Genomic DNA, 13303 nt, shown 5'->3' on the forward strand with positions numbered 1-13303 from the left:
ATTATTACCTATGGTAATACAGTATCAAAGTATAAAGATACCACTTCAGAAAATATAACTTCAGAAAAAGATATAACTTCAGAAAAAATATATATTCAGAAAAAGAAATAAAGAGAGGTAAAGAAACAGTAAGAGTAGATAGTGGAGAGAAAAACTGTGGATTCAGATTTGATTATTGCTTGGTTTGGTTAAAGCAGTGGTCATAGTCTTGATGGGGGAAGCCTGAAACAGAGAGTTCAATAGTTAATATGCATTCAGGTTTGGGTGGGAATGCCCAGGTACTTCTGCTGGTGGGGACTTTTACATTGTCTAATGTAACTGTAGATTTGATGCAACACTGTGAATTAGGTGCAGTCCTAGAGCGAAAGGCCTCAGAAATGAGTCTGGGGGTGCTTGGGTGGGGAGGGTGGTCTTTGATAAGACGTGAGAGCTCTCACTTCAGTGCACTTGAGCCGGTTAAACTCCATCAGAAACGATGAATACCTTCAGGCCTAAGGGGGCAGCGGATGGGGTAGGAAGTTTTACACCTGAGCCAGCTAGGTAATGGAGGATATTGGTCTGATGAAAAACATTATCCTACCCAACAGGATCTGCTTCTTGTGGCCTTCCTTTATCTAGCTCAAAACCTAGTTTGTTGCTAAGCTAAAATTTGTCATGGTTGGTTTCTGGTGATGGGTGCTTACCCCTTTGTACCTAGGCTGTTCTTATGCAGATCAGAGGCTTCTCCACCACACATCCAAAAATTCTCCTCCTCCTCCCCTTTGGTTTGCTGGGCCTCAGCAAAGCATACCTGCTGCTTTTGCAATGGCCATTTGTTCAAGACATTAACCATTATCATTTCTCTCACAAGGGTCCTCCAAGATTACCTGTCCCATCATGCTGGGTTAATACAGTAGTGGCCCATGTCCCTAGGAGTTGTGAATATTGTTAAGGCTAGCCCGTGGAAAAAATGGGGTATTTTGTGATTCATGTTCTGTGCTCTCTGAGCTAACTCTGGAGAGGGGAGAGCAGGAGAACAACACACAGGTCCTGAAGAGGCTGTTTCTCCTCTTAATCTTGCTGATACATTCTTCTCTGGAGGGGCCTGGAGACAGAAGTGCTGGGAAAGAAGGTCTGAAGGGGAACAGTGCTAAGGAGAAAGAAGGAGCTCCATAGAGAGAGGTAGCAGAAAAAGACAAGACTTTAGGAGCATATTGGATCAAAGCTTTTCAAAATGAAGGGCAAATGTCAGGTGGGAAAATTTTAGAGGAGGTGCTGCTCCATGAACTTAGTTGTTCTAATGTACTGTGACTTTTTGCCTGCAGGATCTGTTTGATGAAGAGGATGACTTGAGGAAAACCAAGAAGGCCAGGAGGAAAATGAACCGAACCACATCAATCACCAGAGTAACATCCGCATTTACAACATGATTAAAGGGATGGAGGGGATTCACTTTCTCCCCTCACTGAAGGCATTGAGGGGTCTTGGGAAGGGTTGATGCTGTCACTGGTGCAGAGCAGGGGAGAGAGCCCTTGGCTCTGAGAAGGAGCAAAACTCTTGCCATTAATGAGCTAGCTTGTTGCTCAGAGCTGTATCCCAGGTCATGGTCTGTGCTGTGTTCAGCTGGGCTTTGTGGTGATCGGTATGCAACAGTTTTGACTTGCTGCTGTCATGTGGTCTCTTTCCTGAGGAAGGGGAAGGTAGGCACAAGGAAAGCTGAACTATTAGCAGCTCCTCTGTATGTCTGCAGAAGGAGGAGCTGCTCTGTCAGATCCTTGCTCTCCAAACTTCTCAACCCTATTGACTTCAGCCCTGCGGATCCCTGGCCACCTTCTTCCTGAGTTTGTTCCCCATCTTTTCTTGCTTGAAGGCAGTATTGTTCAACCAGGGGGTCTGGGGAGAAACATGATTTAAATGAAGTGCTGTTCCAGCCTGTAGCAGAGAAAGTATGAGTCCTTGCATCCTCCCTCATGCCCAGACCATGGCTTCTTGTGGAGTACAGAGGTAGCCTAAGTCCTTCGCCAAATTTAAAGAGAGAGAGAGCAATCATAGCTGACCTTGGATCTCTGGACAGCATGTTAGAGGGAATAACCATGGCCTGTTGTATGTTAGCTTGGAATGTGGTTTGATAGTTTTGTTGATGTTTTTTTCTTCCCTCCTTTTGTTTTAGCAACCAAACTTCAAGCAGAAATTTGTGGCTTTGCTGAGGAGGTTCAGAGTGACAGAAGAGGTAAGGAGCAAGAAAGCTGCCTCATCTGGTGATGTCTCCTGCAGATGTGTAGGTGTCAGAGTGCAGATTCCCACACACTGGTAACACAAAGCTCATGAGCTCAGGCACGTGCCAAAGATGGTGTAAGACGTGGCAGAGACTAGGACATGGCTTTTCCAAAGCCTTCTGCCTCAAGAAAGCAGTTCTGATCTTTGTGCTCAAATCAAAAAGCACCTTCCTGTTAAGGGAAGGTGCCCAGGGAAGAAGGCTGCTGTCACGGACTGACTCTGCACCAGGAGCTTGCATTGCAGGGGCAATCCTGTCCAGTTAGACTGACTGCAGGCTAACATCAGCCTGTGGATGGTTTCTCTTGGCTGACAGCCCAGGCTAAGTGTGTAGCACAGCCAGTGAAAGTCCTCCCAGGTGTCCTAACTGCCAGTAAGTGTGATGGGTGTCTGAGACTCCTTTGGATGTCATGTTCATGGCATCTTTCTTTGCCCCAATAACAATGTCATTTGATTCTTCCACAGCCTGGATTTGCCTCCTTGAGGTGGGAGCAGTGCCATGGTGACTGACGGGCAGCTTGTACATGTCTGTTGTGGGATGCAGGGAACTCCATGTCTCTTCATTCTCTCTGGTCTTGGTCCCACAGGTCCTGGACTCTGACCCTGTAGACCAGACCCGGGAGGTGGAAGAAGATCTGGGCTTGCTCTACGATAGCCTGGAAGAGTGCAACAACAGTGACAGTGGCCCAGAGATGGAGGACAATGAGAGTGTACACAGCACACCCAAGCCCACCCTGAGGTAAGGGTCGCAGGGAGTCCCTGGCCAACAGCACACCCTATGGGACCTGGAGAAATGCTCTCCAACACCTTTCTGTTGCTTGGGCTAATGCAGGCATTGCCTTGTCTCCACTCCCATTGCCATTTGCTATTGGCACCACTGGCTTCTCACTTAAAACTGCCCAATAAATCTGACTTCCTTCACATTTAATCTCATTTTTCTGCCAGCCTAGCATCTGACACTTATCTGCTGGTAGAGCCCTATTTGATCTAAGCCCTGGCTGCTCCCAGCTCTCATGTCTTTCTGCCAACACTCCTGGCATTATCTGGGTGCTCCATACTGAAGCATGCCTGTCTTTTGAGCCCTTTGTGACTGCTTGGACCAGTCCTTGTGAGATGTGCATGCTGTGTTCCCACCCTGTGTGGCGATGTGACTAGCAACCCAGCAGCGCTGTTCCTCACCCCGTTCCCCAGGCACTGGTGACTTCCCTCTGCCAAGAACTGCTGACTTAGCACAGAGGTCTCCAGTGGATCGTGCAGGGAAACCAGGCTTTGCTCCCACATGATCTGTGCTCACCTGGCCTGTCTGCTCGTGGCTTTTGTGCTTTTGTGCTGTCTTTTTGTGGAAAAGTTGTCTTTTATTGTCTTTCTACTTGACTGCGTTCTAGTGCACTGGGTTTCTTGTAGTCAAGCCAAGCTTACTTGGCATTGTTGTTTCTATAGTTTTATATATAGAATCATAGGATCATAGAACAGCCTGGGTTGGAAGGGACCTGAAAGATCATCTAGTGCTGACCCCCCTGCAATGGAAAAAAAAAAAAAAATTATTTGGTTGGTATCCCCACTGAAGGTACTTAGCAGGAGTAGCAGGCATGGTTTGCCACAGGCAAACTGAAATTAAATCTGTTGGATTTTGGAACCCATAGGCCACTTGGGAAAAATCAGGAATATGATAGAAGTGTTTTTCACAAACGCACAAGTTATTGTGAAGGTGACAGCAGGCACATAGGCAAGCTGCTTAAGTGATCTGCTTGGACTCCAAAAGGAGTTTCACATGGTCTCTCATCAAAGGAGACAAAGGTGCTGTGGGAGGAAAAGGAAGGTCTTTCTGTGGTCAGATAGTGGTTTATGTATATAGACTATATGAAACTGTAAGAAAAGTCTCTTGAGAGTACTTAAATGTAAAGACAGACCTCCACCCTGGTTTTGCAAATGCGGACCTGCAAACATCTGATCACTGGAACAGCATTCCAGAATGAGTGCTAGTTTGTGCTGGTGCCCACCATTACAGTGTTCCTGGAGTGTTTGGTGCTATTCCTGGAAGGACAGCCTATTGGGCTCTGAGCTGTTCTTCATCCTGTTCAGAAAGTGTCCCTGGCTTGATTTGGTCTCTGGTGCCTCAGTTTCTGGCAATGCTGAATGTGCATCCCTTGAATTCACAAGGGAATACTTCACAAAATTCTGGAACTGTATTTTTCCTAAGGAGATGTGGAAGCTGCCTGCCAAGGTGTTTCATGTAGACTTCATGGTTCACAAGTGCTATGTAGCCTTCTCAAGGGGTAAATTACAGCCTAGCCTGTAAATTTGAGGTGATCCTCACTTGCATTTCTTGTCATGGACAGTCCTGCTAGACACTGTAAACATCTCTGTGAAGCAAGGGCACTAATGATGTGCAGTCTTCAGTGATAGGAAGTGGCTGGTGCCCTGGGTTGGGCCAATGGTGCTGAGAGCTGATCCTTTTGATCAGCCAGGGAGGCCATGCAGCATCAGTTTGCTCCTGCACTGGGGCAAAGCTGAAGCTGGAACTGAGGCTGTTAGGCAGGACCTCAAGACAGACCTGTTGATTGAAGGTCAAAGGTAAATGAACAAACATCTTCATAGGTGACTGGGAAAATGGATGGGACAAGGGGGGCTAAATTGATTTAGAACAGAAGGAGGCTGTGCAGAAGGACTGGACTTCACCTAAATCTCAGAGTGCCGAGATGTGGGCTCAGTCACGCCTGTAGGAGGAGAGCCTTTAAACTGCAGAACAGGAAATTGCAGAGCAGCTCTGTGCTTAATGTGATGTCCTTGAGGGATGAAAGTTTCTGAATTGCAAGTGAGATAGGGCACAAACAAACACAGCTTTCATGGGGAAGGAGGAGACAGCCTGATTTAAATGAAGTGTTGAAAGCCAGAGGAAGTATAATATAATCTAGACACATCCAGTGTCTAAGAAAAGGGAGGGAATGAAGATACCTCTTTGTGATGCTAGTGGCACGATGGGTATGTCACATTCTGGTGGGATTACTTGGGACAATATAGAGGAGTATGGAAGAGATGCTGATTGAGGGGTGATCTATTTGAAAACCTACATGTTTTTCTAGTGTGACTCTGTAGTTACTAATGTAGTCTGTATGGATTGAATTTCTGGCTGGCAAAAGGCAAGTGTAGAGTAATGACTGTACAGGATGCCTGAGAATGAAAGGGAAGAGAGAGAAGAAAGATGTTGGTAAAAGGAGATGTAATTTATACCAGTGTGGCCTGGAGAAAATGTACCACCAGGGCACTATTGTGACTCTAAACCTGAAGCAACTGGTCACAGAGCCAGTGAGGGGAAAATCAAGCCATGACTTTTCCCAAACAGTGCATAAACGCTGCTGCTGAAGAGCTGCTCTGTGTGGGAAGCATCATTTATTTACAGAGGTGGAATGTCCTTTCAGGAGCAGTAAAACCTGACAAACACTGTTGTGCCTGGCAGTACAGTGTGCAGTATACAAATGAGGAAGCATGCTAAAAGGAAATAAAAGGAGCGGGCAGGATGTTCAGAGGAGGTATCCTGCAGGAAACTGCAGGTAAATTCTGATGAGAAAAGTAGAAAACAATGGAAAGACATTCTGATAGAGTTCTTCTGATAACAGAAGAACATCTCTATATCTTATGCCTCTGTGGCCATCCCTGGAAACCTGCAACTGCATAGGCCCTATCTACACACTGGGCACATCAGGAGAAACATTTCCTGGGAGTTACTAACCGCATACACAAAGCTTAGAGGGAATCTAGCTCTGATCTCCTGCAGCCAAGTCACAGATTGCAGGTGGATTCTGGTTGCTGTAAAGGTCTTGGGAAAACTGGCAAGTGAGATCCAGTGATAGACTCCACTTGTTTCCTAAAGACTGGTCTTTGGGCAGCCCACAGGCTGTGAAAGGGGTCCTTGGCAAAGAAATAATATGTGGAAAAAGGGTAATCAAAGGTGGAAGCTCACACTGTAGTGGCAGAGACTGTCCTGGATTCCCCAAGAGAGTTCCTGTGTGAACTATGGTGACTTGAAAACAGGACCTTGGAGCTGCACTATGCAACTCTACCAAAACGTCAGCTTAGAGACCGAAAACCTGGCACGTTTAAGTACTGTGCTACCTGAGGTATGGTTCTAAGGAGAAAGCAGAAAGGGAAGGTGAATGCTGCAGTTGGAAATGTGTAGCAGCAGCAGGCAGAGGCAAGGAGCAATCCCTGGAAAAGGGGAAGCAGAAGAGAAGGCAGCAGAAGTCTGTGGAAACTATGTTGATGCAGCGGAAGCAGAGAGGTTTAGTGGCACGTTGAAACTGGTGTTGACAGAGACCGTATACCAGTGAGATGGGGCAGAGTGGCAGCTCTGCACCTGCACTGCAGGGCTAGGGGATCACCTAAGGCAGAAAGCCCCAGGAGACCCTACCTCCAGCTCCCCGAGGTCACAGGGGGAACCGCTGACAGGTCTGCTCCTCAGCTGTGCATCACCCAGACACTTGCCTGTCTGGCCCTGTGTCCCACTGAGGACCTCTCCACAGAGCTCTGTGCTTGGGACAGGCTGGTGGGGGTGTGCTGGGATCATGGTGACTTTGTTCCTCTCTTATTCCTGCCTTTTTCTCTCCCATCTGTCTGTCTGTCCGTCCGTTCGTCTGTCTGTTTCTCTGCAGGCGTTTCTTTGAGGGAGTCTCTCATTCTGGTTCCCAGACTGAGATCGGCAGTTTGCACAGCCAGAAAGGGCAGGATCAAGAGTCGGGCAGCCCTGTGAGTTACACCTCCACCACCACCTCTTGCCCCTTTCCCTCCCCAGGCAGCCCAGCACCCCCACAGTGCCCGTGCTCTGAGACCACAGCTCCTAGCAGCGCCTGCCTGGGGCTGCTCTTTCCTTCTTTCCTCCTCTTTTTCCCAGCACAGGCAGACAGGTAGCGATGGGGGACATCCTCTGGGGCCAGTCCCAGAGATGCCCGACTCCCCTGTGGGAGCTTGTGTTCTGTGAGGCCAGGCATGGGTCACTGGCAGCTGCCCTGCACAGAGTGCTCCATCCTGCTCTGACCCCACTCCCTGTCCCCCAGGGCGAGGCAGACAAGAGGAAGCCAGGAGCACAGCAACCAGAAGAAGAGCAAGGAACAGAGGTCCCTGCAGTGGTGAGTCCAGGCTATGGGATGTGGAGCTCTTTCAAACCCCAGCTTGCTTTCTGGAGTACCAGGGGTGCCCACCAGGCTGCAAGCAGGGCTGGGAAGACAAGCAGATTGTGCTGGAGAGCAGCAGGAGTTGAAGGAGTGTTAGGGTCTGCAGGAAATGCAGCCCAGCCCCCCAAGACCCTGCAGCCTTTCCTCTCCAGAAGGGGCCACCTGGAGTCTCTTGATGATGGGCACCCATGGGTTCAGGGTTGCTCCCTGTTGGAGCTAGGATAGCAGTGTGTGTGAAGTGACTCTGTGTGGCCCTCAGGAGCTGGTGACAGAGGAGTCGTGTTCCTGGCTGGGCCCCACAGAGGCTGCCATGAGGGAGGGCAGCATGGACAGACTGGCCCAGCTGGGCCCTGGGACCAAAGCCGATATCCCCAGTGCTGTATCCCCCAGGTAAGGCAGGTCTGTGCCCCTTCCCAGGGCTGATAGAGCTCACACTAGCTCCCTGAACTGAGTAGGGGTTGGTGGAGATGAGATTTCCTCAACAGTTTTGCCTCTCCTGCTTCTCCTTCACAGCAAGGCAGAGAACAAGCAGTTGTGGCGTCCCCGCAGCACCTCTGTGAAGGACCGGCAGAGCTCAAAGGTACAAGGTGGCCGTACCAGCAGCCTGGACAGTGAGAGCTCCCCAGACTCATGGCATAACACCCAGGTGAGCCCACTTGGAGGCTTCTCATTCAAAAGCTCTGTCAGATCTTCAGCCGTGGGCAGTGTCCAAGGTGGATGACTGGGGTTAACCTCTATGGTGATGCTGTCACAGGTGCCTCGAAAATCTGTTTATGATCAGCTGAACCAGATCCTGGTCTCAGACGAGCAGCTCCCTGAGAGCATCGTGCTGGTGAATGTTGCTGAGTGGCAGGGCCAGGTGAGTAGGTGTGATGAGAGCTGGATGCATGTAGGCAGCTGTAAGCAGGGTGAATTCTCCCAGTTATAGCAGGGCATCTAGGGAAACTGGCATCAGCTGTGCTCTCCTCTCCCCCAGTGTGGCACTTCATTCAAGGAGACAGTGCATTTACAGGATGCTGAGTCACATACACGAGTCAGGTGTCTCCCCTCCATCACACAGCATCACTGGATTCTCAAAACATGATGGCCTGATCAGTCCCAGAAACACTGGCTAGCAGACTGTGCCCTACGCCTTCACTGCTTGGTTCTGGCTCCCAGGAAACCTATGGGTCAGAGCTTTGTTGGATTCCATGGCAAAGACCTCTCCTGTGTGGGCACCAGGTCCTGGGAAGCAGCAGAGGTATTTCCCACTGAGAGATGCAAGAGTGTCACCTGCCACTCCCAGGGAGCATTAACTACATCATCAGAGCAGGGTGGCGTGTGAGGACAGGCCCAGTGTCTGACAAACACTTGCCTCCCCCATACCTAGAGCTCTAAAACCAAAGGTGAGCAAGGAAATGTACATGTGTGCAAACATGCAGTTAGATAAAACACTTGTGAGACTCCTTCAGGATCCTGCAGCTACATCTGGCATTCAGAAAGGGTGCTGGAAAATTGTGAGGCAGAAGAAAGCACTTATTGAGAGGCAGTGAAGTCTTGACTCAGACCATGCATTTTTGGCTTGTTCCACTTGTCCTGGATAGGGAAAAAAGGGTCAGTGCCCAGTTGCAGAACCAGCCCCCTTGTCCATCTTGACTGCCTATTTTGCCACTGTTGAACTGCATGCAGACACATCAAGAGACAGAAGGATTTTGGAGTGCCATAGTGGGAGAGAGCAAGAAGAGGGTATGACCAGAGGCAGAGGGAGCCTAGAGTAGGATCCTGCTGTGGGATGACAGAACGTAAATCAGAGGGTCCCTGGACCAAACTGCTTATTTCAAGGAGCACAGCCTGGTTCTTGGAACAGTTTTTCCCTTGCCGTGGCAAGGGTGGTGACTGCTGTGTTCAAAGGTGAGAGCAGGGGGCTGGCTGGCCCCTAGAGCAGAGCTGGGAGGAGTGGGGATGCTCAGGATGTAACTGTGCAGGGAGACTGAAACCTGGTGGTTTCATCCTCCCTGCATGGCATGGGTGGGGACAGGTGTCCCAGCTGTAACCCAGGGGCACGGGACTCAGGGCAGGCATGGGCTGGTGCTGGCCAGCACAGCCATGGTTCCAGGGTGCCTTAACCTGAGCTCTCTGCATTGGCAGTACGTGAGCGAGCAGCTCCAGGCGCACAAGCAGTTGGTTGTATCCACCTGCTCCGTGGCAGACATCCAGGCAGCCTTCAACACCACTGTCTCCCGCATCCAGCGATAGTGAGTACAGCTTGGGATCAGCCTGGTGGCACTGTATGGGTTCAGAGAAGAGCTGGGTACGGCCCTGACTCCCCAGGGCTCATTAGGACCCTTTGGGGTTGTGGATGGTACTATAAAAACAGGTGTACATCCTGGGGAGAGTGGGGGGGTCCCAGTACTGCTTTTGCCTTTGGCAGTGCACACCAAGCTGGATATTCTCAGCAGTGGGTTTTTGTCAGCTGGCCTGGCAGATCATGTCCCCTGGCCCACCTGCTGAGCCACTGCATGTCCCTCAGGGTCTCCTTTTCCTCTCCCTTTGGCAGCTGTAACTGTAACTCCCAAATGCCTCCCCCGGTGAAGGTGGTGGTGGCAGGAGACCAGAGCTACCTGAGTGTCGTCCTCCGTTTCTTTGTGGAGCAACTGGCCAGCAAGACACCCGACTGGCTCAACTACCTTCGCTTCCTGCTTGTGCCGCTGGGTGAGAACCATGAGGAGCCCAGCCCTAGGGCTGTTCTCTCCCACCTCCCCAGACTCCCCTGGCTGAACCCAACACTGCCCTTCTCTCCTGCAGGTTCTCACCCTCTGGCCAAGTACCTGGCCTCGGTGGATAACAAATACAGCACTCTCTTCCTGGACACAGCGTGGCGGGAACTGTTCAGCAGGGCTGAGCCTCCCACCGCAGGTGAGGAGTGGGGCAGGCTGGCATCAGCAGTGCCCTGATGGGGAGCCCAGCTGCCATCGAGGTCTTCATTGCTCTTTGTGCCCATAGACACTGTGGACATAGCCGGCCGTGTTGCCCAGTTCATTGCTGGAGCCAGCCTCTCTCACCAGCTCCCCATCTCTGAGGCCATGTTGACCTACAAGCAGAAGAGGTGAGTGGGGCCCCAGGGTGCCTGTCCTCCCTCAAGCAGCCCCAGTCTGGGATGTGCCCAGGACAGGAATGAGGGACACGGGACAAGTGAGTGAGGCCCTGCATTACGCTGACGAGCAGCATGGTTTTGAGGGGAGCTGGGGTCCCACAGTGAGCGGTCCACAGCACCATTCCCTGCCACCTCCTGGTGTCCTTGGCCCCTCCAGTAGCTGTGACTGTGATAGCCCCAGTGGTGGGGACCAGCTGCGAGGGCTGGGATGGGCTGGGTGGGGCTGCAAGCTGGTACTGTGCTGTCCGGGGGTTGATGCTCGTGTTCCAGCTGCACTCTCACCTCTCCCTTCTCTTGGTTTCTGGCACCCAAGGAAGAGAAGTCTCTATTTTGATTTTTATATCAGGTATTGGCTTGTGCTTGCTGTGCCGCTGCCTGGCCCCTCCCTGCCTTTCCCCATGTGCGTCCATCCCTCTTGCTGTGCAGAGGAGCCATGACCCCCCAAAGGGGCAGGCTGCCCTCCCGCATGCAAGCCCTTTCCCAGCACTGGAGGGGACAACTCCTTGCCTCCTTGTGTAGTGTGCCCTGTGCTGCCATGTTGGGACAGGGGGTCTCATGGGAGGGAGGGCAGAGGAGATGGTCCTAGTGGATGTGAGCCAACATTGACCTCTGTGAGTTCAGGGCTGCCTGGGCACAAGGTTAGTAGTCACACAGCAATTGGTGCTCAGCACACCCAGACCCTGACCAGACTCTCTTCCTTCTGCAGCCCTGATGAGGACTCCTGCCAGAAGTTTGTCCCCTTTGTGGGGGTGAGTGAGTTGAGGGGCCAGCAGGGGCTGAGGGGAGAGGTGCAGTGCACAGTCCTGCTGATGCTGGGTATCCTCTGGTTTCTCCTTGCAGGTGGTGAAGGTGGGCCTGGTAGAGCAGTCTTTCAGTGCCTCCGGTGAGTATCTGGGAATGCCCATCTCTCTTCTCCACAGATGGGAGGCTCTTGTTGGTGTCCCCCAAACCTTCAAACCCACACTTTTTCTTCCCAGTGGACTCGGATGATGCCACAGTTTGCACCCCCTCCCTGCTGAGCTCAACACCAGCCTCCAGTGTAGCTGTTCCCTACGGCAAGGAGACCGTGAGCACCCCACCACCCTCTCCATCTGTCAGCAGCAGCCTCTCGGGTGCTGGGTAAGGAAACAAGGTCCCCTCAGCCTGTGGCAGTCAGGGGAGAGGAGCAGAGGCAGCACCTGTGTGCTGCATGTGCTGTCCATGTTACCCAGGTCTCCGAGCCCTGGTGTGGAGGTGATGGGCCTGCAGGTGGACTACTGGACAACACAAGGGCTGGACAGGAAGAAGGAGGGTGACAGGCGGGAGACGGGTATCAAGAACACACTCAAGAGCAACTTCCGCTCGCTCCAAGTCAGCCGCATCCCCAGCACAGGGGAACTGGTGTCCCCCAGCACTATGGCCATGACTGTGGTCACCAAGGAAAAAAACAAGAAAGGTAACCAAGCCCACTCTGGGGTGCTCTCTGTCTGTGGGGCCACAGTGCTTTGCAGAAAGGGTGGGGGGAGCCTGCAGGAGGGCAGGGCTGAGATGTGGCCCAGCAGGGATCAGTCAATGCACTGGGGCAGGGGCTCCCACTTAGGGCCAGGTGGGGGCATCCTAACATTGGTCCTGTCTGGCCTTGGTCCCCAGTGATGTTCCTGAGCAAGAAACCAAAAGAAAAAGACTTGGAACCCAAAAGCCAAGTCATTGAAGGGATCACACGCCTCATCTGCACAGCCAAGCACCAGAACACCATGCTGCGAGGTGAGGGCAGGTACCAGCCCCTTGAGGCTGTAGTGGGGCAGCCCAGGCAGCACAGGCTGGCTGTGATAGCACTGTGGCTCACTACACCCTCTCCTCTCAGTCTCCATAGATGGGGTGGAGTGGAACGATGTGAAGTTTTTCCAGCTGGCAGCACAGTGGCCAACACACGTCAAGTACCTCCCTGTGGGCATCTTCGGCTACTCAAAGAGTGTGTGAGACATTGGGGCATCCCTGGAATGGAGCTGCAGTGGGTTGCAGGAGACAGGGAGATGGACATGCTCTTGTCCCCATCTTCTGCAGACCAGTCCCTGCCTGCTCAGTAGGGGGGGATACTATACCTGCACCCTGTGGGCCAAGACCCATGAAGGTGAGGCCACTGAGACCGGGTCCGTGCACCCTCCAACACCAGCCAGGACACCATGCCATCTGCCTCCCGTGTCCCCCATCAAGCCTGGGACAAGGGTTGGCACCAGCCAGCAGGGCCCCAGGATGGGCTCTGGGCCCCACTCCCCACAGATGCACCTGCCAGGCCAGCCCTGTAGCCAGCCAGGGTCCCAGCTGGGCTGGACCCAGGCAAGTTCCCCAGTGCTGCAGCCAGCCAGACTGCTCTGTGCAGGGGCAGGTGCTGAGCAGGGCCCACCACCCCTGTACCACCCTTGCCAGCCCCACTGCCAGCCTTGCACTGCTGTGCTGGCCCTGCCCTCTGCAGCACAGCCTCAGCAGCTTTTCCAGTCCCCCTGCAGCCCTGCTGCTGAGACTGTCTTCTTCATCTCCCCATCCTTTCCCAACCAGCCCTACCCCATGGTGCTGCCAGCTGGAGGTGTGGGATGAGGGCACCTGAGTTTTTTTTTTTACAAGATTCTATTTTTTTTAAATTTATTGTATGGTTACTTTTCAGGATTAATTTTAATAAATTAACGCTGTTACCATTATGGCAGGGCATGTGTGTGTACGTGTGCGCTCATGTCTGAGGGCATGACTCAGCAGAGCTGGGAGAGAAAAAATT

General features: G+C 52.1%; 1 protein-coding gene across 2 annotated transcripts in view; it reads left to right on the forward strand.

The window, feature by feature from the left end:
- The window catches only part of LOC110472802 (phosphofurin acidic cluster sorting protein 1), a 53579-nt gene extending 40350 nt beyond the window's left edge, over positions 1–13229 (forward strand). The window contains exons 7-25 of one of the 2 annotated variants that reach the window (XM_021534843.4): positions 1305–1385; positions 2150–2209; positions 2841–2992; positions 6903–6996; positions 7305–7376; positions 7681–7811; positions 7935–8067; positions 8176–8280; positions 9549–9655; positions 9958–10112; positions 10206–10316; positions 10404–10506; positions 10868–10900; positions 11261–11303; positions 11395–11437; positions 11532–11673; positions 11766–11989; positions 12184–12297; positions 12398–13229. In XM_021534843.4, the coding sequence (XP_021390518.4) occupies positions 1305–1385; positions 2150–2209; positions 2841–2992; positions 6903–6996; positions 7305–7376; positions 7681–7811; positions 7935–8067; positions 8176–8280; positions 9549–9655; positions 9958–10112; positions 10206–10316; positions 10404–10506; positions 10868–10900; positions 11261–11303; positions 11395–11437; positions 11532–11673; positions 11766–11989; positions 12184–12297; positions 12398–12513 (2019 nt within the window). In that variant the 3' untranslated portion in view covers positions 12514–13229. The remainder of the gene's footprint in view (positions 1–1304; positions 1386–2149; positions 2210–2840; positions 2993–6902; positions 6997–7304; positions 7377–7680; positions 7812–7934; positions 8068–8175; positions 8281–9548; positions 9656–9957; positions 10113–10205; positions 10317–10403; positions 10507–10867; positions 10901–11260; positions 11304–11394; positions 11438–11531; positions 11674–11765; positions 11990–12183; positions 12298–12397) is intronic. The other variant, XM_021534845.4, reaches the window with a different exon arrangement.
- Positions 13230–13303: the final 74 nt, after the last annotated feature.

Source organism: Lonchura striata, chromosome 3 (genome assembly GCF_050655825.1).
Source record: "Lonchura striata isolate lonStrDom1 chromosome 3, ASM5065582v1, whole genome shotgun sequence".
In the NCBI taxonomy this organism is placed as follows: domain Eukaryota; kingdom Metazoa; phylum Chordata; class Aves; order Passeriformes; family Estrildidae; genus Lonchura; species Lonchura striata.